Here is a 23,093-nt window from a genome sequence, read left to right as displayed (position 1 = left end):
CCCGCCGGTCCCCCGCCCCTCGCTCCCGCCCCAGCTCGTGCTGCCCGGGCGGGCGCCGGCCGCTGGCGCCGCTACTGCTGCCGCCCCCGGGGCGCGAGTCCGCCGCCCGCCGCCCGGGGACCCGGCGAGGGGCGGGGGCAGCCCCGAAGCGGCCCCGGATTGCCCCCGCTCCCGCCTCACGCTTCACGGGAAGTTTGTCCCTTTGCACTCTGCCCAGCCGCTCCGGGAGCCCCGCCGCGACGAGGTGAGAGCTGTGCGAGAGGGGGGGTGAGGGAGGGGACGCCCGCGGAGGAATGTGCCGGGCTGGGGGGCGGGGAGCCGGGGTCCCGGTTTGCACCACCCGGCGGGGGCCGGCTGGCCCCGGGAGCCGGGATCATGTGCTATTTGTCCCGCGGAGGCGCAGAGAGGTGCCAGGCCCGGGGCGGCCGTCGGTTGGCTGGACCGGAGGACACTGTCCGCATGGCCGCCCAGAAAGGCCGGGACGGGGGCCTGTGTGAAAACTTCTGGGTGAGCAAGGTGCAGGTGGCCCTAGGCCCCCTTTCGGGTCGCTCGGCCTCACCCCAGCCGCGGCTACTGTCTGTACCCCACTGACCCATTACGCTGCACCAGCCGACCCCTGTACCTCTCTCCTGGCCCATTACCCCGCCATCCACCAGCAGTGCCATCTCATTCCCTGCCCCGTTAGCCATAACGGCGTTACAATTGCGTGTCTCCATCAGTGTCCTTTCCCTCCCCTGATCAGGGTCTGGGGGTCAGGGCTGTTCTTCCTGAGACAGCCTCTGTGGTTTCAGCTACTCCCTTCCTGTCCTGGGACAGACCAGCCCTCTCACCCCTCCCATGCCCTGGCCAGAAAGGCTGGTGTGGTGAGGCCCAGCAGGACAGGGGTTTGAGGCCCTTTGGGGCCACAGAAGGAGGCTCAACACCTCTGATCTCTCTTCACAACCCTCCCACCCTGTTGTCCGTGGGTGTGGGCTGCTCAGCCTCTCCTCCCAGGGTGTGGGCACCGGGTCACCCACATTCCTGGGCTCCAGACTGGCACTTTCCCCAGGGTAGTGGATGCCATAGCACTAACCCCAGGCTGGAGCTGGGACCTGCCTGCTTCCTTTCCCTTCTCTCCTTCTTCAGGGGGACCCTACTGCTAGCCTCCCTTCCCATAAACACAGGTATTCTGGATCCTCCAACAGAGGACCCTGGTGGTTGGTAGGATGGTTACAGGATGACCCCACCCTCTCCTGCCCATTGTCCTGGATCCTAAGGAGGAAGTGCTGGGGGCTGGTCAAGGGATTTGGGGCTTATAGGCAGGCCCTGTGGATCCCAGTTCTGGGCTGTACCTCCAGCCATTGGATTTTGCCCATCAGCAGTCTCTCCCTCTGTGTGGAGGTTATGGACCCTAGGTGGGAGCTGGTTTCTACTTCTCCCTGGCTGACCCTGTGGGGGAATTTTAGGGCAGGTCTTATGTTTGGGATTTTCTTGCATCTTGTTTCTCTTCTGGGCTTCCAATTTGTGCTTTTCCCCTACCTGTTTAACATTTCTGTGTTTGCTGTCCTCTGTGTGTCCCCTTACGTTTCTTCGTAGCATGACCTCAGTCTTCTTGTCTCTCTCATTTTCTTGGTGTTGGGGACTTTCTGCCTCTCCTCTCCCCGCTTCCCACCACCCTCAGTGTCTCTGCCCATGTGTCCCTCTCTCTGAATTGCTCTCTGTCCAGCCTCTTTCTCTCTTCTCTCTCTGAACGTTCAGTGCACTGTGAGTGACGAGGAATAAAAATATCACCGTCCCTGCCCTTGGATTCACATTGCATTCGACCACTCCAGAGGAACAGCCATCCTCACCTTTCCTAACATTACCTCCCACCCCTTGTCCTCCAACCCTGGAACCCCAGACACACCTCTGGAGCCACGGGTGCCTCCTAACCACTCTTCCCCCACAACCAGGGTTTCCCCTACAGCCCCAGCTGGCGTGGCCAGGCCCCCAGTGTAGGATGGGGCTCCTCCTACGAGGGCCGGTGGCAGCCAGAACTGATACAGCCCCCCTGGTCTGGGGCCAGGACACCAGGTAACTCTGGGGTGACATCCCAGGTCCCTGCCTGCTGGGAAAAGGCTGGGGAGAGAGGCAGGAACATCTCCGGGAGTCCCTGAGGAGACTGCCATTGGGGAGGAAGGCCAAGGAAACAGAAACTGGGTCCTTGAGGGGCTGGGTCGCCGGAGAAGGGGGTGTGGAGAGACTGGTTCCTCGGAGAAGTTGGGAGGCAATGTCTGGGTCCCCCAGACATTGCCTCCCAACAGCTCTGACCTTCTCTTCTATCTCTGTCCTCCAGCTGAGGAGGGTGGGAGTATCTGGAGCCATGGCTGGCGCCTCGGTGAAAGTGGCAGTGAGGGTTCGGCCCTTCAACGCCCGTGAGACCAGCCAGGATGCCAAGTGTGTGGTCAGCATGCAGGGCAGCACCACCTGTGAGTGAGTCCCAGGGGCCCATCTGGGCACAGGCAGGGCAGCCCGGGCCCACTGTACGGGCCAGTCCTGGCGGGCCGAACCAGGAGGAGGGCTGTGCTGGGCACGGAGCAGGTGCTAATTGTAAGGAAGGAGGCTGGGACAGGCTGGCCTTTCCGTGCTCCCAGTCCCTGGGAGGGGGAATGTTGGCCTGGAGCCCTCCATTGCCCAATCCAGGGAGGCAGCCGGGAGGGGGGCGGGTCCTGGGAAGCCAAAATTAGCTTTGGTGGCTGGAGGGGGTGGGGAGTATTAAAGGGGAGAGATGAACTAGGATAGAGGAGGGGAGTGGGATGCCCGGCTTCTGAGGGCTTGTGGGGAGTGGGCAGCGGTCGGGAGTACCTGACCTTGGCCTTCGTTCCTTTGCTTTCTCAGCCATCGTCAATCCCAGACAGAGCAAGGATGCCCCCAAAAGCTTCACTTTCGATTACTCCTACTGGTCACACACTTCGGTGAGGTTGTTAGGTTGGGGGAAGAGCTAAGCAAAGAGGGACGGGGGATTCAGGTCCTGGGGAGGGAGCATTGCTGGGAAATAGGACCTCCAGGGAATTGGTTGGGAGGACCAGGACCCTTGGGTGGGGGTGGGTAGGACCCTGAACTTGTGACTAGGATCAGGAAGGGGGAGGCAGAATCCCTGGGATAATTTAGGGCTGGCAGGAGACTAGATAGGATCCTCAGGGATGATTAGGACCGTGATCGAGGTGGGGGCACACAAGACCTTTGGGCACCTAGATACCAAGGACAAAGTCATCTAGGGTTCCTGCTGTCTTTCTTGCCCCCCTTTTACCTAGGCCGAGGACCCCCAGTTTGCATCTCAGCAACAGGTGTATCGGGATATTGGAGAAGAGATGCTGCTCCATGCCTTTGAAGGCTACAACGTGTGCATCTTTGCCTATGGGCAGACGGGGGCTGGGAAATCCTACACCATGATGGGGCGGCAGGAGCCAGGGCAGCAGGGCATCGTGCCCCAGGTACACTCGGGGCCTGGCAGGGCGGCCAGGGCTGAAGCCTCTTCAGCTGCCCCTAGGGGAGTAGGCTGGGTTCTAAGCGTTGTGGAGCAGAGACCTGGCTCTCTGGTTGTTAGTAATAGGGAAGGTGATGGGGGATGAGGTTGGCTCCAACCTGGACATCAGGGCCAAGAAAGCTCAATGAGAACAGCCACACCTTTGGCGGCAGAGCGCCCAGGGTTTGAACCTTGTTTCTACCACTTGCTGCTGTCTTACCTTGTCTCGTAATTACTTGTGAGTGTAGTTCCCATGTAGGCTTGTGTACCGTAGTCAAGGTGTTTACTGTAGGAAAAGCCAGTTGTGGATAACTGAGAGTTGACCATAATCTCTCTGACTGCAGCATAGTGACCTTGCATACAGGCTCCGGGCTTGCATTTTGGCTCACTGAATACTAGCCTCTGACCCTGGGCAAATGTGAACCTCTCAGAGGTTGCTTTCCCATCTGTAAAATGGGAACGATCCCATCCCTCCCTTGGGGCTGTGGTAAGGGTTAAACAGGGTCACTTGCGACCTGGCCTGGCCTGGGTGCTGGGCGCCACAGGTGTGCCATGAACAGCAGCATCTTTGTGCTTCTCTGTGTCCCCCTCCAGCTCTGTGAGGACCTCTTCTCTCGTGTTAGTAAGAACCAGAGTGCTCAGCTATCCTATTCTGTGGAGGTAAGCCCAGGTCTTGGGAGGGGGCTGGGAGGGGAGCCACAGTGTCCCCTGGGTAGGGAGGAGGTGAGCAGAGCGATTAAGACCAAGTGCAGTCTCTGGAGTCAGGCAGCCTGGGATCTGCTCTAGGCTTTACCAGTTAGTAACTGTGGCTTTGGGCAAATGACTTCTCTCTCGGCTCCAGAGCGTTTTTATCTGAAATGATAATGATCAGGGGTCCCCTTCCTAGGGTTGTTGGAAGGCTCAGTGAGCTTGCACATGTAAAATGCTTAGCGACACATAGTAAACACTCAGCGTAGGTTACCTGTATTGTATTCAGTGGAGTCCAGGTTAAGTTTCCCATTGGGTGTGGTTGTTAGCTTTTTTACTTTTTTCAGAAATTTATTTATTAATTATTTATCTTTGGCTGCATTGGGTCTTTGTTGCTGCGCGCGGCTTTCTCTAGTTGCGTCGAGCGGGAGCTATTCTTCGTTGCGGTGCACGGGCTTCTCATTGCGGTGGCTTCTCTTGTTGAGGAGCTCGGGCTCTAGGCACGCGGGCTTCAGTAGTTGTGGCGCGTGGGCTCCAGAGCGCAGGCTCAGTAGTTGTGGCGCACGGGCTTCGTTGCTCTGTGGCATGTGGGATCTTCCTGGACCAGGGCTCGAACCCGTGTCCCCTGCATTGGCAGGCGGATTCTTAACCACTGCGCCACCAGGGAAGCCCACCTTTATTACTTTTTATTTGCTTCTCCCACTCAGGTGAGCTACATGGAGATCTACTGTGAGAGGGTACGAGACCTCTTGAACCCCAAGAGTCGGGGCTCTCTGAGGGTCCGAGAGCACCCCATCCTGGGCCCCTATGTGCAGGACCTGTCTAAATTGGCTGTGACCTCTTACGCAGACATTGCTGACCTCATGGACTGTGGAAATAAAGCGCGGTGAGGCAGGCTGATGGGGCGGAGGGCAAGGCAGACGGGGTTAGGAAGATGAGGGGCCGGACCCACTGACCATTCCCTCCCCACCAGGACTGTGGCCGCCACCAACATGAATGAGACCAGCAGCCGTTCCCACGCCGTCTTCACCATTGTCTTCACGCAGCGCTGCCACGATCAGCTCACTGGACTGGACTCAGAGAAAGTAGGCCCCCCCCCCCACCCGCTGCAACCCCATCCCACTTGGTAACAGAGACAGAGATGTGATCAGCGGGCCTTGCGTCCTCCCTCCCTGTCCAGGCTTGGTTGAGTGCCTCCTCTGAGCTTCCACAGCCCCCCGTGCTTCCCCTATCAGATCAGTGGGATAGTCTCCTTTTGCATGTTTGTTCTTCTAGCTAGGCTCCTTGGGGCAGGTCTTGGAGCCCACTGTGTGCCTTGTCCCGGCACACAGTGGGCATGTGAATATCTGTGATTGAATAAATGAAGAAAAGGACAACTAACCAAACCCTCACTGTCATCTTATGTATTCCCCTTCCGTCCTCCACTCCTGGCTTTCTCCATCCCTTGCCAACTGCCTAGTCCTCTTGCTGGGTGTTCCCTTGATATGCCTGCCCCGCACTGACCCAGTCACCTCCTGTCTCTTTCCTCTGACCCAGGTCAGTAAGATCAGTTTGGTGGACCTTGCTGGCAGTGAGCGGGCTGACTCCTCAGGGGCCCGGGGCATGCGCCTGAAGGTGAGGGGCTTGGGAGGGTCGGACAGGGCAGTGTTGGGGGCTGTGTGCAGTGGTCTCAAATCATAACTGGGACTCTGGCTGTGGGGGGAGTGGGGGAAGGGGATCGGAGTGGGAGAAGAAGGCCTCATTCCCCACGTTCCTCTTGCCAGGAAGGCGCCAACATCAATAAGTCCCTGACCACTCTAGGGAAGGTGATCTCGGCCCTTGCGGATATGGTAAGACCTGGGCGTGGGAAGAGACGGGGCTCTGGGAAAGCGGACAAAGAGGGTGGCCCACCGTAACCCCCTTCCTCCTTCGGTCCCTCAGCAATCAAAGAAGCGGAAGTCGGATTTTATCCCTTACAGGGACTCTGTGCTCACCTGGCTGCTCAAGGAGAATCTGGGTGAGGGGCTTCTCCTCTCTGTCTCTCTATGGCGACCCTGCCGCCATTCCTGCCAACCCCCTTTTGATACCAGTCCCATTGACACCCCTGGAACCTCAAATCCTCCAGTGGTCCGTTGACTTTCCCCCTGATCCCCAGGGGCATCCTTTGAAAGTGTCCTGATGCTGGGATCAAGGCCACACGCTCCCTGCCGAGCCAAGGGCCTCACTGACTTGGCTCCCCCTGACTGCTCTCTGACCTCACACCCGCCTTTGACTTCATCCTCCGCCCACTGATCGCTGATTGTCCCACAGATGTCTGATGTCTCCCTGACCTCACCCCCACTTCCTCTGACCACCAGATTTCACGATTAGCTCCACAACTCTTAGCTTTACCCTACCTTGGACAGTGACCCTATTGGACCCCTGCCTGAGCAATGAGGCCCCCCTGACCCTGTGACCCAGTCTGACTTTTCTTAGGACCCTGCCCAGCTCAAGCTTTCCCCTCCTTTCATTCATAGGTGGGAATTCACGCACAGCAATGATTGCGGCCCTGAGCCCCGCGGACATCAATTACGAGGAGACTCTTAGCACCCTCAGGTGGGGCTCTAGTAGGGGTGGGGTGGGACACGAAAAGTGCCAGGAGCTCAGCGGCTGGTAGTTCAGGACCCTCCCCATGAGATAGGGTTGACCCTCAGCTCTACTGCACTATGATGAAACCTGGGAGGGAGAGGGAATCGGGCAGCAGACCAAGGTCACCCGTGTCTAGGCCTCACTGGTCCCACTCCTCCCTCCTCATCCAGGTACGCCGACCGCACCAAGCAGATTCGCTGCAATGCCATCATCAACGAGGACCCTAATGCCCGGCTGATCCGCGAGCTGCAGGAGGAGGTGGCCCGGCTGCGCGAACTGCTGATGGCCCAGGGGCTCTCCGCCTCTGCCCTGGGAGGTGGGACTCCGGGAGGGTCAGCTCAGGGAGGCTCCTTGGCCCAGCTGCTTGGCCCCTGGCCTGGGACCAGGGAGGGACCACTGCCCAGAAAGCCCAGCAAGTGCCCCTTGACTTAGATGCAGGTGTGGAGAGGGGACAGGTCACGCCTTCAGGTGTTACAGAGCTGGGAGGGACTGATCCTCCTGGGGAGAGGCAGGCAGGATTCAGAGGGACCTTGACAGGCTCCTGGAACTACTGAAACGACAGGAGCAGGAGTAAATGGCAAGTCATGCGTTTATGGTTTGAACAGTAAGTCATTAAGAATAGGCTGCTGGGCACCTGCCTTGACAGAAGTTCTTGTGAAACATTGGGAATTAAATTGACCGTAAGCTTAATAATAGTCAACAGTGGACTAATTTCTGAAACGTAAGGCTCAGTCTCCTTACTGTGAAATGGCATCTGTATTAGATAGTCTATGATCCGTGTTGGCTGTGTCCGGTGTGGACTGTGCATTCAGTCTTGGGGTCCATCCCATTGAGGAATTGGGGTGCTAAGGGGCACGGTGGGGAGAATAAGGGTTCTTGGGAAGAGAAGGTAGACACGATGTTCACCTCTGTACATTTGAAGGGTAGTCTTGCAAAAGAAAAAAGCAGTGGTCTTTCTCATCCCAGAGGGCAGAACTAGAAACAGAGCTACATGTAACATGGGGCAGATTTCAGCTAAGAAAAGTTCTCAGCTAAGAACTTTCTGATGGTACAAGTCATCCTGCAATGGAAGGAACTGGCTACCTTGTTCAGTAATGAGCTTTCCATCCCTGGAGGGGAACAAGCAGAGACTCGGTGTCCATTTGTCAAGGCTGCAGTAGGAGGGCTCCCTACTTTGTGGAGGTGGACCATGGGTCTTCTGCAGTCCTTCCAAGCTGGTCCCCTGTGAGACCTTCTCTGTTTCCGATCAGTTCCATCTTTCCTTGGCCTCCTTCTTTTACCTTCTTCTCCCTCCTAGGCCTGAAGGTGGATGAGGGGAGTCCCGGAGGTGCTCTGCCAGCTGTATCGTCTCCCTCTGCCCCAGCTTCGCCCTCGTCCCCCGCAGCACACAACGGGGAGCTGGAGCCATCGTTCTCCCCCAGTGCCGAGCCCCAGATTGGGCCTGAGGAGGCCATGGAGAGACTGCAGGTGGGAAGCTGGAGCTGGCAAGGGGTGGGGCTCTGGGGGCTGCTGGGAATCACCCCCTGGGAGGTGCTTGTCCCAGTCTGTCCTGACCCCTGCCCGTCTTGTGCCCCCAGGAGACAGAGAAGATTATAGCTGAGCTGAATGAGACCTGGGAGGAGAAGCTACGTAAGACGGAGGCCTTGAGGATGGAGAGGTGTGAGGGTGGGGCTGACAGCTGGAGCCCTGGAAGGAGTGAGGTGGGGAGGGAAGGTCAGGCCCTGCAGGGGAGGGGTTCGTGGGTACCGATGACAAGACCAATATCTGCCTCTCCTTTGCCTACAGAGAAGCGTTGCTGGCTGAGATGGGGGTGGCTGTCCGGGAAGATGGGGGAACCGTGGGCGTCTTCTCTCCGAAGAAGGTGAGTGAGGAGGCCTCAGGGACTCTGGATGCTGAAAGAAGAGGGTTGGGGTGGCAGGGTCATGAGTTTTAATTCTGATCTCAGGTCTCTGAATTGTCCCTCCATCACCTCTGTCCCCACTCCTGCTCCTCCCCTCTCTGTTCTCCGGCCGTCCCTGTCTTCTGCCTCCATCTAGGGACCACAGGATGCCAGGGTCCCTGCCCTTAGGGGGATTTCAAGAGCTGCTTAGAATCTAGGTATTTATAAATAGACACCCACACACGTGCGCGTATGAGTTCACGCGTAGAATGTATCTCTGGATTCATAAGAAACTGGTTACGGTGGTTACCCCAGGGGGAAGGGAGAGGACCCTGGGAGATTGCAGGTTGGCTGGGATAGCGACTTGTCCACCGTGTACACTTCTGTATCATTTGGATTTTGTAACTTGTGTATGTGTTAGCTATTCAAAAACAAGCAAACAAATGCAAAAAACCCTAAAAAGTACGTTTCGAAAGGATAACTTGGGAAGACAAGACTGTAAAAGGAATAGAACAGTAAGTACTAACCTGTAGGATGTTGCTTGTAAACGCAGCGAGAGGCTTAAAGATGGAAGCGTCAGTGCGGCCTGGAGGTGTATGGAAACTGGTTTCCTGGAGAAGGTGGTTTGGAAAGTGGAGCCTGAAAGATGGACGGGGGGCGTGGTAGAGAGGAGCAGAGAGAACATCGGGCCGAGCAAATGTGGGGTATTGTCGGCCGAGTGGGGCGCACCAGCACCTGTCACGTGCCCGCTGTGTAGTAAGCGCTCAGTAAGGCTTTGTGGAGAGGAAGGAAGGAAAGAAGCAGGGCAGGAGTGATCAGGCTCAGTTGGAGGCAGGAATGTTATTCAAAACCTTTAGCAACCAGCACAGCACGGGGACCAACCAGTCAGAGTGGACGCTGGCTTCCGACGGCCAGCACAGCTGTAGTGGTGCACACTGGTGAAGCAGTGATGCAGAGGCCAGTTTGGGCAAAGCAGGAACTTCCAGTCCCAGCCCTGGAATGGAGCCAGCCACGCCTGTCAGGGCTGTGGTATGAAGCATCATAGGATCAGGCTCTAAGTGAGATACACCTCTTCCAGGCAGTGGGTTACTGGAAGGAGACCCCTCCGATTTTCATACGGATATGGTGTCTGGGTGACTGAGCAAGCAGGGACCATTGAACAGGGATCCAGACAGAGGAGAGGGGTTTGCCTGGCCTGAGGCACGGCCAGGGGCGAGAGAGCTGTCAGTGGGTGATTGAGGGTGGCAGGCAGGGCTGAGGGGTCAGGTCCGGGGCTGGGCACCCAGGGCTTTGGGATCCCCCAGAGGCGCACATCTGGGAGGAGGGACTGCAGGGGGCTCTCGGCATGGCTTGCCAGCCACCTGGGGGTGCCAGGTACCTGTGGAGCTTCTGCCACAGCTGCAGGGCTAGGGAAAGGTAGAAAGGGATGGACAGGCTGATGGATGGGTTTTTCTTTCCTGGAGAGGCTCACACTGTGCAAGGTGCCACCTGCTAGAGCTTGGGACCAACAGGAGGGACTTCTGTTCTGTTTTGTTCTTAGTTGTTCTTGTAAAGGTGGCACGCCCCACCGGGAACGTTGACTTTGTACAGTGAGGTGCAAAGGAAATCTCCTTCCTTCCCACCCTCGGGTTCCCCTCCCAGAGGCGAGTCCTGTTGCTGGCTCCTGACGTGTTCTTCTAGAGGTAGTCTCTGCACGTACAGGCGTGTGTTATGATCATCCACGTACGCATGCACACATCGCCCCTCTTTGCCGTGGTGCTGGTTCCACACTTGACATGTTACTTTTTCACGTATCAGTGTATCGCAGTTCTGTCCGTTTTTTTTTTTTTTTTCCCCCACAGTGTCAGAATATTCTATTGTATAGACGTAGGATAATTTTTTTTAACCAGCTTCCTACTGATGGACATTTAGGTCGTTTCCCATTCTTTGATACTATAAACAACGTTACAGAAGATAGTCTTACTAATGGTCTGCTGTCTGTAGAACATATTCCTAGAAGTGGAGATTTGGGGGCCACCAGTAGCCAGGTAAAACTTTGATCTCTTTTGCCAGCGTGCCTCCAGAGATTTTAACCATGCCCACTTACACTCCCAAGAGCATCATACAAGACAGCCCGTGTTCCCTCATCCTCTTCAACTTCTTGATCTTTGCCCATCTGATTGGTAAAAAAAAGCATCTTAGGGGAGGTAACTTCGGCATTTTCTCCAGGTGGCGAGACATTCTCGTAAGTTTAAAAGTCATGTGGATTTCAGAGAGAAAGCTGTTAGGCTCACAGGAGAAACGGGTTTGGTGGGGGTGACTCCAACCTAGGAAACGTCGAGTGGAGAATTGGGTCCTTGGGGCAGAAGCTCCAGTTTGTCCTGGAGAGAGCCAAGGGCCTTAGGGAAAGCCCCTTCTTTCCTGAGACCTCGCCACCAGGCCTAAGGACTTCCTAAGTCAGTAATTTTCAAACCTGGCTCGGAGCTTCCTTCACAGGGAATGGGGAGGCGGGGGCAGGACTGGACTCTGGGTCCCCTGCCCCCACCTCGGCCTGAGCAGCTCTCTGCTTATCTGCTTGACGTGTTAGGCTTCTAGGTAAGGTTTCCTGTGAACAAAGGGTTCCAGGGCTGAATAAAGATTGAAAAGCACTGCCCTAAATCATGTCCCCTCTCCCGAGGGATAGATCGCTTTCTGCTTCCAGGACCCATCCGTGTTTGCCATTCCCAAGCAGGCCTGACACTGCAGTGTCGGGAGGGGCGTGGTCATCCCTCAGGAGAAGAGGAAGTGTTGCAGAGTCATCGTTGGAGGGGCCGATGCACAGATACACAACGCATCCACTGTGGACGTAGCCTTGGGCTTCCTGTTCGGGGACTCCCACAGAAAGATGGGGCCTTGACTGCTGGCTGTCTTCCCCTACACCCTGTGCTCCCCTGCCTCCGTGCCTTTGTTCAGACTCCTCTTTCACCTGAAACACTCTTCCTTGTTCATGTCCACGTCCTCCTTATCATCAGAGACCAGCTCCCATACTGCCTTTTGCATGAAGCTCCCCTGACCCCCATGAGCTCCCATTGGTCTTCATTTTATTCATTTTTGTGTATGAGCCCCTCCCAGGATACAGTGGGATGAATGAATGAATGAATGAATGAGCTAAGTGAGGGCGTGAAAAGTTCAGGAAGTCTATTATGAGGCATGTGTTTCTTACCTGCAATGGTGTTTCCACGACAAGTCTTATCTCCCCAAGTTGGCTCTGATTTCCTGACCAACGGGGCAGCAGCCTCTAGGTGTGACTCATCTCTGTCCTGCCTGGCACCACAGTGGGGTCTTGCACATAGAAAGGCCACGGTATATCCTTGCGGAACAGAGGCAGGGGATCTTGTGTTCGGGTGGAAGGCCTGGGAAGGCTTTGTGGAAGAAGTGGCGTTTGAGACAGACCTTGAGGGACCGGAAGTGAATGATTTTGACAGGTGGGGGTGGGGCCAGGAGGGAGGCTGTTGCAGGCGAGGGGATGGGCAGGGATGAGCCCGGCTTTTTGGAGTGAGTGCTCAGAGCCCACTGGGTGCGAGCACAGAAGGGGAGAGGGGGCCCCGCAAAGGGGCTTGGATAAGTGGGCTGGGGCCCTGCCGTGGAGGACGCCCAGGAGTACCGGCATGAAAAGCAGACTCAAGTCAGGCAGGCATGCGTTGCATGGGCCAGAGAGGTCTGAGCAGTCCCCTCTCGAAGTGGCAAGATATATTTTGAGGGAAGAAGTGATGAGCCCTGGGGCCAGAGGGAATACAGGGAAAGCAGAGAGAGGGCAGGTGGCTTCTAAGGTTTCGGGTCAGGGAGACTGGAGTGTCCAGGTGCCTCTGAAGAAATGGGGCCTGGGGAGGGGCCGGAAGGGTGGGGGCATCTTGTGTGCCGGGAGGGGGTGGGTCAGGCTGCCCCGAAGGCATTGGGGTGAGTGGGAGCAGGGGGTGGGAGAGCTCGCCCTCCCAGTGAGGGGGAGGGGCGCAGCGGGGAGCCTGCAGGGATGTCTGCCAAGCGCCTTCCCTCCCTCTTGGCCGCACCCCTGGCGGCTCTCCCCTGATTGCCGCCCCTTCCCCCTCAGACTCCACACCTGGTGAACCTGAATGAAGACCCCCTGATGTCTGAATGTCTGCTCTACCACATCAAAGATGGTGTCACCAGGTAGTGTTTGCTTGGGCCCGTGGGGCAGCCTCTCCTTTTAGGGTGTGGTTGCAGAGGGAGGGCCACGCTGGCGACTCCCTTCTCTAATGATCTCTTGGGGACACCCCACGTCTCAGGACAGCTCCTCTGAAGCCCTGTTAGCTCCAGGCTTCCTGAGAACTTGCTGAGCCTGCCTCCACCCACCGCTTTGGAGTGGGTGACACCCCTCCTGGGACCAAACCAAACCAGCACTGGCAGGGATAGGTCCTGATCTACTGGGGCAGAGAGTGGGTGGGAGCTTGGACTGCTGCGTTCTTGGCCCCCAGCACCACTGCCTGGGCATCGCTTAGTGGGACCCTCCCTTGGGGTGGGAGAGAGAAGGGAAACATAACCCTGGCCCAATGCTGTTGAGGGCAGTACCTATATGACAGGTAACTTCACTGGCTAATGCTAATGAACCCCTGGGGCTCAGCGCCTCCAAGGTCACCTCCTGGAGTTAAAGGGGTGAGGGTGCTCCTTCCTCTCCTGACACAGGCTGTTCAGCTGTCCTTGGTGATCATCATGGGAAGGATGCAGGAACCAAGGCTGAGGGCACCCACCCCACTCCAGGTTCCCTTCCCCCTTTGCTGTATAACAGTGAGGATGTGGGCTTTGGAGCCAGGCAGATCTGGGCTCACATCCCAGCTTCACCACTGCCGGGCTGCATGACCTTGGGCAAGTTACTTACCTCTCTGAGCCTCAGCTTCCTCATCTGTGAAATGGGAATAATTATACTTGGCTTACTGAGTTGGTTGAACTTGTGTTCAGAAGGGGCTTGGTATATGTATGACTGGCACATGCTCAGAAATTGTTGGCCATTGCTTCCCCAGGGTCGGCCAGGTCGATGTGGACATCAAGCTGACTGGGCAGTTCATTCGGGAGCAACACTGTCTGTTCCGGAGCATCCCTCAGCCAGACGGAGAAGGTAATGGCTAAGGGGGCGAGACTGGAGTGACCAGACAGAGAGAGACAGGTCCCTCACTGAATACCGAGCCCTGGCTCGGGCCCTGGGAGTGCAGCCGCCACGTGACAGGATGTGTCCTCGCCCTGAGAGGGGGCTTCGAACTCCTGGTCAGCAGTGGGGGCCCTGCTATCTGCACCTGCCCTCAGGGCGCAGACTCTTGTTGTGAGCTGGGAGTGCTGAGGGTCCCCAAGGCAGAAACAGAAGACTGTGGCTTCAGAGGGTGAGGTTTTGGGAAGAGGAGATCCTGCCCTCTTCCTTGATTTTTTAGCCTCAAATAGCACCCTAGTTGTTTTTTATGAAAACCTGTAGATTTTTCAGTGGGATATCTGAATTTATCTCTGAAAACCTGATTATCTATGTAGCTATGACTACGAAAGTTTCAGGCAGTTAGTCAGCCCATGTTTCCCTGTGGTTCCAAAACTTTCAGAAGTTTTTAGCTGTTTTTGGCCACAGCAGCAAAAGCTTTTAGGAACCACAAGCCCTCAGGGTGTAGGTAGTAATCTGTCTGACAGGTAACAAAACAATGTTCGTGGTTAAGTACCACTTAGGACATATTCTGAGGTCACCGTTTTGTTCTGGTTGGGTCTTTTTTTAATGTTTATTTATTTGGTTGCGTCAGGTCTTAGTTGTGGCAGGTGGGCTCCTTAGTTGCGGCACGTGGGCTCCTTAGTTGCAGCAGGTGGGCTCCTTAGTTGTGGCTCACGGGTGCCTTAGTTGCGGCTTGCTGGTTTCTTAGTTGCGGCACATGGGCTCCTTAGTTGCGGCAGGCAGGCTTCTTAGTTGTGGCTCGCCGGTTTCTTAGTTGTGGCACATGGGCTCCTTAGTTGCGGCAGGCGGCTCCTTAGTTGTGGCTCACGGGCTCCTTAGTTGCGGCTCACCGGCTCTTTAGTTGTGGCATGCAAGCTCTTAGTTGCGGCACGTGGGATCTAGTTCCTGGACCAGGGATCGAACCCGGGTCCCCTGCATTGGGAGCGTGGAGTCTTAACCACTGCGCCACCAGGGAAGTCCAGGTCATTTTTTTTTTAAATGGACTGATTTGGGTTCAGTTGTGCCCAAGTGAAGTTAAGCTCTGGGAAGTGAGTAGGGCAGGGAGGTTGGCCGTGTCACACCTGAGCTCTCCCTCACCTGGAGCCCGTGCTATGTGCCTCAGGTCTGATGCTTCTGGGGGACAGGAGACAGGGCACCCGTGGTCAGCGTGTGTCTTAAAATAAGAAAAGATGCTCTCGTGTGGCCTGCAGCTCAGGTTGAAGACCTGCCCGGTGGACTTCAGTTCCATTTTCTGGTCAGTGGATTAATGCAGTTGTTCTGGTCTCGTTCAAGTTCCTAGCAGCAGCAAACGCTTCCGGCCCTGTGGGCTGCGAGCTATTGAATCCGTTCAGCCCAGTGAGTTATTACCGAGTTCCTGTTCTGCGGTTCCCTCAAGCCATGTACTGGGGTGATACCAAAACCACACAAGGCCTGTGGAGGCAGCCCACCCTCGGGAGCTCAGGGTGTGTTTGGGGAGGTGACAGGCCCGAATAGGTTACATCACAGTGGAAGCAGCAGCTGGTTCTATGCCCCAAATGATGGGGGCTATATAAAGGGTTAGTCCATTTGGGCCTTTAAGATTTAATACTTGACCAAAGATGCCTAAGAGCAGGCAGCACGGATAGAGGTGTGAACACAGAAAAATAGTTATTACTTACCATCTACTTTGTGCCTTTGCATGTTCGCACGTAGCTCACAGGTGAGGGAGCTGAGGTTCCCAGGGGTTAAGGAATTTGCCCGAGACTGCACAGCTAGAGGATGGCAGAACTGGATTGGGACGCAGCATGGCAGACTCTAGGGCCTGTGCTGTGAGTCCTGGGCTGCCTCGGTTCAGATCGCTGTGGGTTCGTGTGGGTTCTCACCTGGCCTCATTTCCCTCCATAACAACTATCCCCGCCCAACCCTGCCTTTAGATTACTTGCTCAATTACTTGTTTATCATCTTTCTTACCAAGTGGAAGTTAACTCGGTAAGACCAGGCATTTTGGTTTTTATTCCTCCTGTATTTCCAGGACCTAAAATAGTGCCTGGCATATCATAGGGGTGCAATATATTTGTGGAATGGATGGATGAATTTGGGGCATGGTGGGAAATAAGGGCGGGGATAGACTGGTACCCTTCTAGCCACCTCATCCTCTTCTCTGCCACCTTCTTGCATTGCTGGTCACCGACGTGGTGATGCTTTAGCTGTGTCTGACATCTTCTCCATCGTTTCTGCCCCTTCATTCAAGTTTCCCTTTGAGCATCAGCTCAGGAGTTACCACTTTCCCATAATCATTCCCAGTCCTCTGCCTCTAAGCCGAGTTACTCTTTGCTATTTTTGTACTCCTACAGCGTCCATAGGCTTGTCTCTGCCTTACGTTACCATTCATTCTGGTTTCTCTGTTCCTTGTATGGTAAATAAGAACTCTCTTTCCCACATCACTTTATTTGAGCCTTTCAGCCACTCTGTAAAGAAAGACTTTGTTATCCCATTTTATAGCTCACAGAAATCGGGTGACTTGCTTAATGTCCCTCAGCTAAGGAGTCATAGAGTCTGGGTCTTTGGAATACGGGGGCCCCTCTGTGACAACGGGGCACTGGTCCTCAAGGACAGGGAAGTGCCTCAGGCATCCTCATGTCCCAGCAAGCAGCAGGCTTGGTGATTTGTACAAGGAGCACCTTGAGAGATGTTTGGGTTGGGTTGGCTTCATCTCCTCCCGTGAAAATAGTGATATTGACTGAAGATAGTTGACTGTGGCTCGAGAAGATTAGTTAGGTCGCAGTGTGCAAGATGCATCAGACAGAAGTGGGGCTAGGAGCCTGCTGTAGGAATCCAGACCTGGCCAGTAGCAGTGTTGTTTGGGAAGGAAGGAGTGGTCATCTGGAAGGCAGAAATGACAGGGCCTGCCGACCAGCTGGACCTGCGAGGCCACGCCCTCTGAGGATTCCGGGCTTGCTAAGCCGCTGCTGGGGAGGATGGCAGAGGGTGAGAAGGGAGCCCCCTCAGAGGCTCCTGGGAATTGTAGCTGGGGCTCTAACCCTCCTTCTGCTCTTCCTTTCCCGTGCTGCCTGCCACCAGAGGGGCCATGGCACCCCTGACAGGTACTGGGTGGTGGGACTGGGGGTGTATGTGTGTTTTGGGGGGAATGCAGGGTGGGAATCTGTGACCATACCCCTCCCCACCCCCAGGGTCTGATCGCTCCCTCTCCTCTCTCCCTGCCTCAGTGGTGGTCACCCTGGAGCCTTGTGAAGGAGCCGAGACCTATGTCAACGGGAAACTTGTGACTGAGCCTGTGGTGCTGAAGTCAGGTAGAGGAGGGGGCAGTGAGGGTCCTGGGCCCTGGCTGTGCAAGGAGGAGCTTCTTGGGTGACTCCTGGGCAGGACCCAGAAACAAATAGGAAACAGCGTGGGAATGTGAAGACGGAACTGGGAAGGGAAGAGAGAGGGAGTCAGGTTTTGGTTTGTCTCACTGCCTCAGGGCAACAGGAAGAGGATGCCAAGCTCCTGATTTCCTTTGGCTGTCAGGGACAGGGCGGTTCCTGGGGCCAGCTAGGGGAGCCTCAGCTCCAGCCGCTCTTGGATTTGGGGTGATGGAAGAGATTGTGTTGGGGCTCCTGGGATTTGTGGGCAAGGCCCTGTGCACCTCGGGCACGTGGAGGGGTGTGCTGCCGTGGGCGAGTAAGTCCACTTCTCCATCCTCCTATCTCCAGGGAATAGGATTGTGATGGGCAAGAACCACGTTTTCCGCTTCAATCACCCGGAGCAGGCGCGGCTAGAGCGGGAGCGAGGGGTCCCCCCGCCCCCAGGACCGCCCTTCGAGCCCGTCGACTGGAACTTTGCCCAGAAGGAACTGCTGGAGCAGCAAGGCATTGATATCAAGCTGGAGATGGAGAAGAGGTGCGTGGGGAGGGTGCTTGCGCCCCAGGGCCCTGCTGACCGTCCCTCCCAGATGCCCAGCCCCCAGCACCCTCCTGCTGTCAGACGCCCTATTGAGGTGGCTTCAGAACCTCAGAGCTCTTCCTCCCCTCCTCACCCAACCCCAGGCTGCAGGATCTGGAGAACCAGTACCGCAAAGAAAAGGAGGAGGCTGATCTTCTGTTGGAGCAGCAGCGGCTGGTGAGGGGCTGGCCAGGGGTGCGGTGGGGCAGGCAGAGGCGGGAGGTGGGCTGGGGGGCACTGGAGCAGCCGGCCTGGCAGAGCTTCAGCCTGACTCTGAGTTTGGTCACCCTGCCTGAGCCAGAGTGGGGAGTGGGCCCGGGGCTAGGGGGTAGAGGTGGCATCTAGGAGGAGACAGGAGAGAAATGTGACCCAGGGAGGAACCCATGCAGGGTTCCTCCCAGGTGACTGGGGCTTCCTGGACTCTAGCTGAACCTGTGCCACCTTTATGATTTTTACGAAATCCAAGTACTGCCCGTGTTGTTATTTACTTAAGATTGTTCTTTGGGGACTTCCCTGGTGGTCCAGTGGTTAAGACTCCATGCTCCCAATGCAGGGGGCCTGGGTTCGATCCCTGATCAGGGAACTAGATCCCGCATGCCGCAACTAAGACCCGGCGCAGCCAACCAAATAAATCAATAAATAAATATTAAAAAAAAAAAAGATTGTTCTTTGAATGGACTTACTTTTAAATCTTTAACCGCATCCTGAGCAATATATACACACGAAACCCATCCTTGGTACGGCTACAGCTAATACTCGCTTTCTCTGTGCCACACGCTCTGAGCACATTAATCCTCAAAACGTATCTGTGAGGAGGTGCCGTCATTACCTCCACTGTGCAGACGAGCAGAGGTTAAGCCGTGCACCCAGCACCGAGCCGCTCTGACCACGGTGTTTCCATGTCGCTGGGACACATGGCTCTGGGGTGCCCTTAGCTCTCTCCCCGTCTGTCTTCCCTCTCTGTGGCCCCAGTACGCGGACTCTGACAGCGGGGACGACTCTGACAAGCGCTCCTGTGAAGAGAGCTGGCGGCTCATCTCGTCCTTGCGTGAGCAGCTGCCGCCCACCACGGTCCAGACTATCGTCAAGCGCTGCGGCCTGCCCAGCAGCGGCAAGCGCAGGGCCCCCCGCAGGGTGTACCAGATCCCCCAGCGACGGCGGCTGCAGGGCAAAGACCCCCGCTGGGCCACCATGGCCGACCTGAAGATGCAGGCAGTGAAGGAGATCTGCTACGAGGTGGCCCTGGCCGACTTCCGCCACGGGCGGGCCGAGATCGAGGCCCTGGCTGCCCTCAAGATGCGGGAGCTGTGCCGCACCTACGGCAAGCCTGAGGGGCCCGGGGACGCCTGGAGGGCCGTGGCCCGGGATGTCTGGGACACGGTGGGTGAGGAGGAAGGCAGCGGAGGTGGAGGTGGCGGCAGTGAGGAGGGAGCCCGCGGCGCAGAGGTGGAGGACCTCCGGGCTCACATCGACAAGCTCACGGGGATCCTGCAGGAGGTGAAGCTGCAGAACAGCAGCAAGGACCGCGAGCTGCAGGCCCTGAGGGACCGCATGCTTCGCATGGAGAGGGTCATCCCCCTGACCCAGGTAGGACGGGCCCGGCCCGGCTTGTCCCCGCCTGCATCTCTCCCCTGTAGCAACCTGAACCTCCCACCTCAGAGTCCAGCCTCCTTCCTCCTCTTCCTTTAAAAAATCTTATCGAAGTTTAACACAGCATAGTTTGTGAATCACCTGCCTCACAATCACCAGGGCACTAACTGAAAACGCAGATTCCTGGGTTCTGCCCCAGACCTACTGAATCAGCATCTTTGGGGACACATCTGCATTTATAGTAAGTACCCCGGGTGGTTCTGAAATACAGTGAAGTTTGAGAACCACTGATACAAAGGGTACAGTCCTTAAGTTACCACTTAATGAGTGTTCCCATAGGTGACCACTCTTAGAACCACCCCTCTCCTGGGTGACCCTTCCTTTGGTAGCCGCTGTGCTGAGCGCTTCTCCTGTGTCACCGTGTAAACCTTCACAGTGGCCCTGCGTGTGGGAGTGTTATCACCTACCCGTTTTCCATGTATTCACTCAACAAGTAAATAGTTGAGTGTTTACTGTGTGCCAGGCATCGTGCTAGCTACTGGGGTTACTCACAACAGACAGAATTTCTGCCGCGCTCCCGCTTGCCTTCTAAAGGGGGATGACAGGCAGCCAGTTATAGCAGTAGTCATGGTGTTGAAGGCTTACGGCTCCAAATGCAGCTCTTACGCCTCTCCTCACTCTCCCCTCTCCAGACCCTTGGGCTTCCTTGCTGTTCCTTGAACTTGCTGGGTGCATTCCTGCTTCAAGGCCTTTGCACCTGCTGTTCCTTCTGCCCAGAACGCCCTTCCCTCTCAGAGCCATAGAGCTCATCCCGCAGTTCCTTTGGGTGTTCCCTAAAATGGTAACTTCTCTGTGAATCTCTTCCTGTCCTTTCACTGCATCTACCCCCACCCTGGCCTCCTGTCCTTTTCCTTGCTCTGGTCTTTTCCATGTGAATATATATTTTTATATGTGTATAAAATATATACACATATATGCATTTATATAAAATATATATAAAATATATAACATGGTACTTACATATAATATAAATAATATATATTAAATAACTTAAATACATGTATTTATATTTAACATTTCATGGAAGTACAGCTTATGTACCATACCATATATTTTTCTTATTTATTTATCAACTGTGTCCGTCCACTAAAATGATGGCAGGTATTTTTCTTCCCTCTTTGTTGACTGCTGTATCCCCAGGGCACATCATTTATTCAGCAATATTTGCTGAGTGCCCACTAGGTGAGGCATGGTAGAATTTCTCAGGTAATCTTACAACGGCCCTATGTGATAGGTACTGTCATTGTTGATGTCATCTTACATGTGAGGACACTGAGGCACAGAGACTACAAGCCGGAGATCCAGACCCACAGCTAGGAGGTGGCACACCTGGACTGCGTCGGCCACCCGACTCTGGGTCCGGGCTCCTAAACCAGTGTCCCTCCAGCTTCCTCATCTCCATGCCTCTCTCTCTCAGGACCCCGGACGTCTAGCTGCTCCAGGGCCTTCCAGCTTGTCCTCCCGAATCTGCACGTCCTCAGGACTCCACTCTCCTCACGTGCCCCCTTTTCTCTCACCCCCCCTCCCTCCCAGGATCACGAGGATGAGAATGAAGAAGCCGGTGAGGCCACGTGGGCTCAGCCCCAAGGGTCTGAGGCAGCGGAGCAGGAAGCCCCCAGTGACCGAGCACCTCCCGCGCGGCCCTCCTCGCCGCCCTTGTCGAGCTGGGAGCGGGTGTCGAGGCTGATGGAGGAGGACCCCGCCTTCCGTCGGGGGCGCCTTCGCTGGCTCAAGCAGGAGCAGCTGCGGCTGCAGGGACTGCAGGGCTCCGGGGGCCGGGGCGGGGGGCTGCGCAGACCCCCCGCCCGCTTCGTGCCTCCTCACGACTGCAAGCTGCGCTTCCCCTTCAAGAGCAACCCCCAGCACCGCGAGTCCTGGCCGGGGGCGGGGGCCGGGGAGTCCCCAATGCCACCCCAGCCCCCTGAGGAGCTCACCCCCTCTCTGGCCACCCCTGCCCGCAGGCCCCCAAGTCCCCGCAGGTCCCACCGTCCCCGCAGGAATTCCCTGGACGGAGGGGGCCGGTCCCGGGGAGGGGGTTCTGCACAGCCCGAACCCCAGCACTTCCAGCCCAAAAAGCACAACTATTATCCCCAGCAGCCCCAACCATACCCAGCCCAGAGGCCCCCAGGGCCCCGCTACCCCCCATACACTACGCCCCCGCGGATGAGACGGCAGCGCTCAGCCCCTGACCTCAAGGAGAGTGGGGCGGCCGTGTGAGTCCCACATCTTGGGCAGAGAGGTCCTGGCGGAGCCCCTCGCTGGGAGGAGATGCTGCTTCCCCAGAAGCCCTGGGGCAGGAGGCCCTAGAGACCAGAGAGAAGGTCCGAGTAGGTGATAGAAGATGTAGGGGTAACTGGGCCGGAGGCTGAGGGAGGAAGGAAGAGGGCACGGAGCTGCCAGGAGCGAACCAAAGTGAAGGAGAGTGACGGGAAGCTGCCTCGGGGCTGCCCCTTGTGGGGGGGGGGTCCCACAAACGCTGCTAGGGTGGGTGGGGGGCTGGGGTGCCGCGTAGTCGGTGTTTGACTTTCTTTTCAAGTGGGGGCAAAGGGGAGAGAACCTAGAGGGGGGTAAGGTCTCCCCGCTCCTGGCCCTGTCTGTCTGTCCGTCTGTGGTGGGTTTCTGTTTCCAGGGAGGTGTGGTGGGATCATAAGTCATTCCTCTCCCCTTTCAGGCCTCCTGCTATATTTGGGGGACCTGTCTGGCGTCTGGTTTGCCTGGGGTCCCTGAGGATGTGGGACCTTTCAATAAAGGACGGAAAACAGAGGGAGCTTGTGGCTGGTGGTCATTTGGTTTTGGTTTTCAATGGAGGTTTAGATTATATGAAAGTAAAGTGTGCAGATCTCAAGTGCGGCTCGGTGAATTTTTGCATAGGTCACCACTCAGGTCAAGGTAGAAGAATGTTTCCATCATGGTTTCTGGAATGTTCAGCATCACGTCTCCTCTTGAGTGTGTAACCCATTCCTTATATCCCTTTCATTTTTGCTTACCCAGTGTCTCCATCTCTGCCCCCAAAACTGCTGTCATTGTCCTGGAGGGAGGTGAGGGAGGGATGAGAGGGGAGGAAGAGGGAGTCTCAGCCTGGCAACGCCCAAGTGGCTGTTCCTAACAGGAATTAGAGGCATTTGGGGGACAGGGCGGTGGGGGGTGGTGTTTCTGCGTCTTTGAATCACTTAGTTATTTGAAAGTTCTCCCAAGCAGCCACGACTTCCCCAGGTTCTGTTCTGTCTTGAGTGTGTTTTACAATGAACGTGTTAATCAAGCTTACTGCACCCACCTGATTATTTCATCCCGTTCGTGTTTCCTGCCTTTTATCAGGGCGCATTCAGTATTCCAAATAGTATTTTGTCTTAAGATTGCTTTCAAGGAAGATGCTGCCTGCTTGTTTTAACGTTCTAGCTTGGAGGAGCCCGTCCATGGCAGTGCCGTATTGTACACGTTTTGCAGGTTAAATTGCAACACTGTTCTGCCTGCACCAGGCCAAACCCCAGAATCCCCATGTTTTCAACCTTAGGAACACACTTCCACCCATTTGAAAATTTGAGCTGCTTGCCCACAGCTTCCTGATGTCAGTCTTGAGGTGCAAGCAGCCAAAACCATAGACATTATCCCAGTTGCAGCCAAACCGCAGCCCTGGGCAAGGCTACAATTGTTTACTCTTGGTTTCTGCACCCTTATGCTGGCTACCTTTATTTTGGCAACTTTGAATGCCA

The 23,093-nt window shown here is 56.0% G+C and overlaps 1 protein-coding gene across 2 annotated transcripts; it reads left to right on the top strand.

Annotated features, from left to right (window-relative positions):
- Positions 1–42: 42 nt before the first annotated feature.
- On the top strand, positions 43–21,859 carry KIF1C (kinesin family member 1C). Of its 2 annotated transcripts, XM_059997914.1 has the most exons (24): positions 43–244; positions 404–507; positions 1,932–2,052; positions 2,315–2,447; positions 2,857–2,933; positions 3,273–3,452; positions 4,079–4,144; positions 4,879–5,057; positions 5,145–5,256; positions 5,708–5,785; positions 5,935–6,000; positions 6,092–6,167; positions 6,667–6,745; positions 6,949–7,094; positions 8,076–8,245; positions 8,356–8,435; positions 8,564–8,639; positions 12,724–12,803; positions 13,652–13,746; positions 17,019–17,102; positions 17,505–17,691; positions 17,838–17,910; positions 18,706–19,320; positions 20,917–21,859. In XM_059997914.1, the coding sequence occupies exons 4-24, from the start codon at positions 2,342–2,344 to the stop codon at positions 21,598–21,600; spliced, it is 3,309 nt and encodes a 1,102-aa protein (XP_059853897.1). In that variant the 5' UTR covers positions 43–244; positions 404–507; positions 1,932–2,052; positions 2,315–2,341; the 3' UTR covers positions 21,601–21,859. The 2 variants fall into 2 exon arrangements, with proteins under 2 accessions (XP_059853897.1, XP_059853898.1); XM_059997915.1 differs by lacking the exon at positions 404–507.
- The last annotated feature ends 1,234 nt before the right edge of the window (positions 21,860–23,093 follow it).

This window comes from Delphinus delphis, chromosome 19, assembly GCF_949987515.2.
Source record: "Delphinus delphis chromosome 19, mDelDel1.2, whole genome shotgun sequence".
NCBI lineage: Eukaryota > Metazoa > Chordata > Mammalia > Artiodactyla > Delphinidae > Delphinus > Delphinus delphis.
Note: the sequence above shows the minus strand (reverse complement) of the source record. Positions and strands in the feature narration are given on the sequence as shown.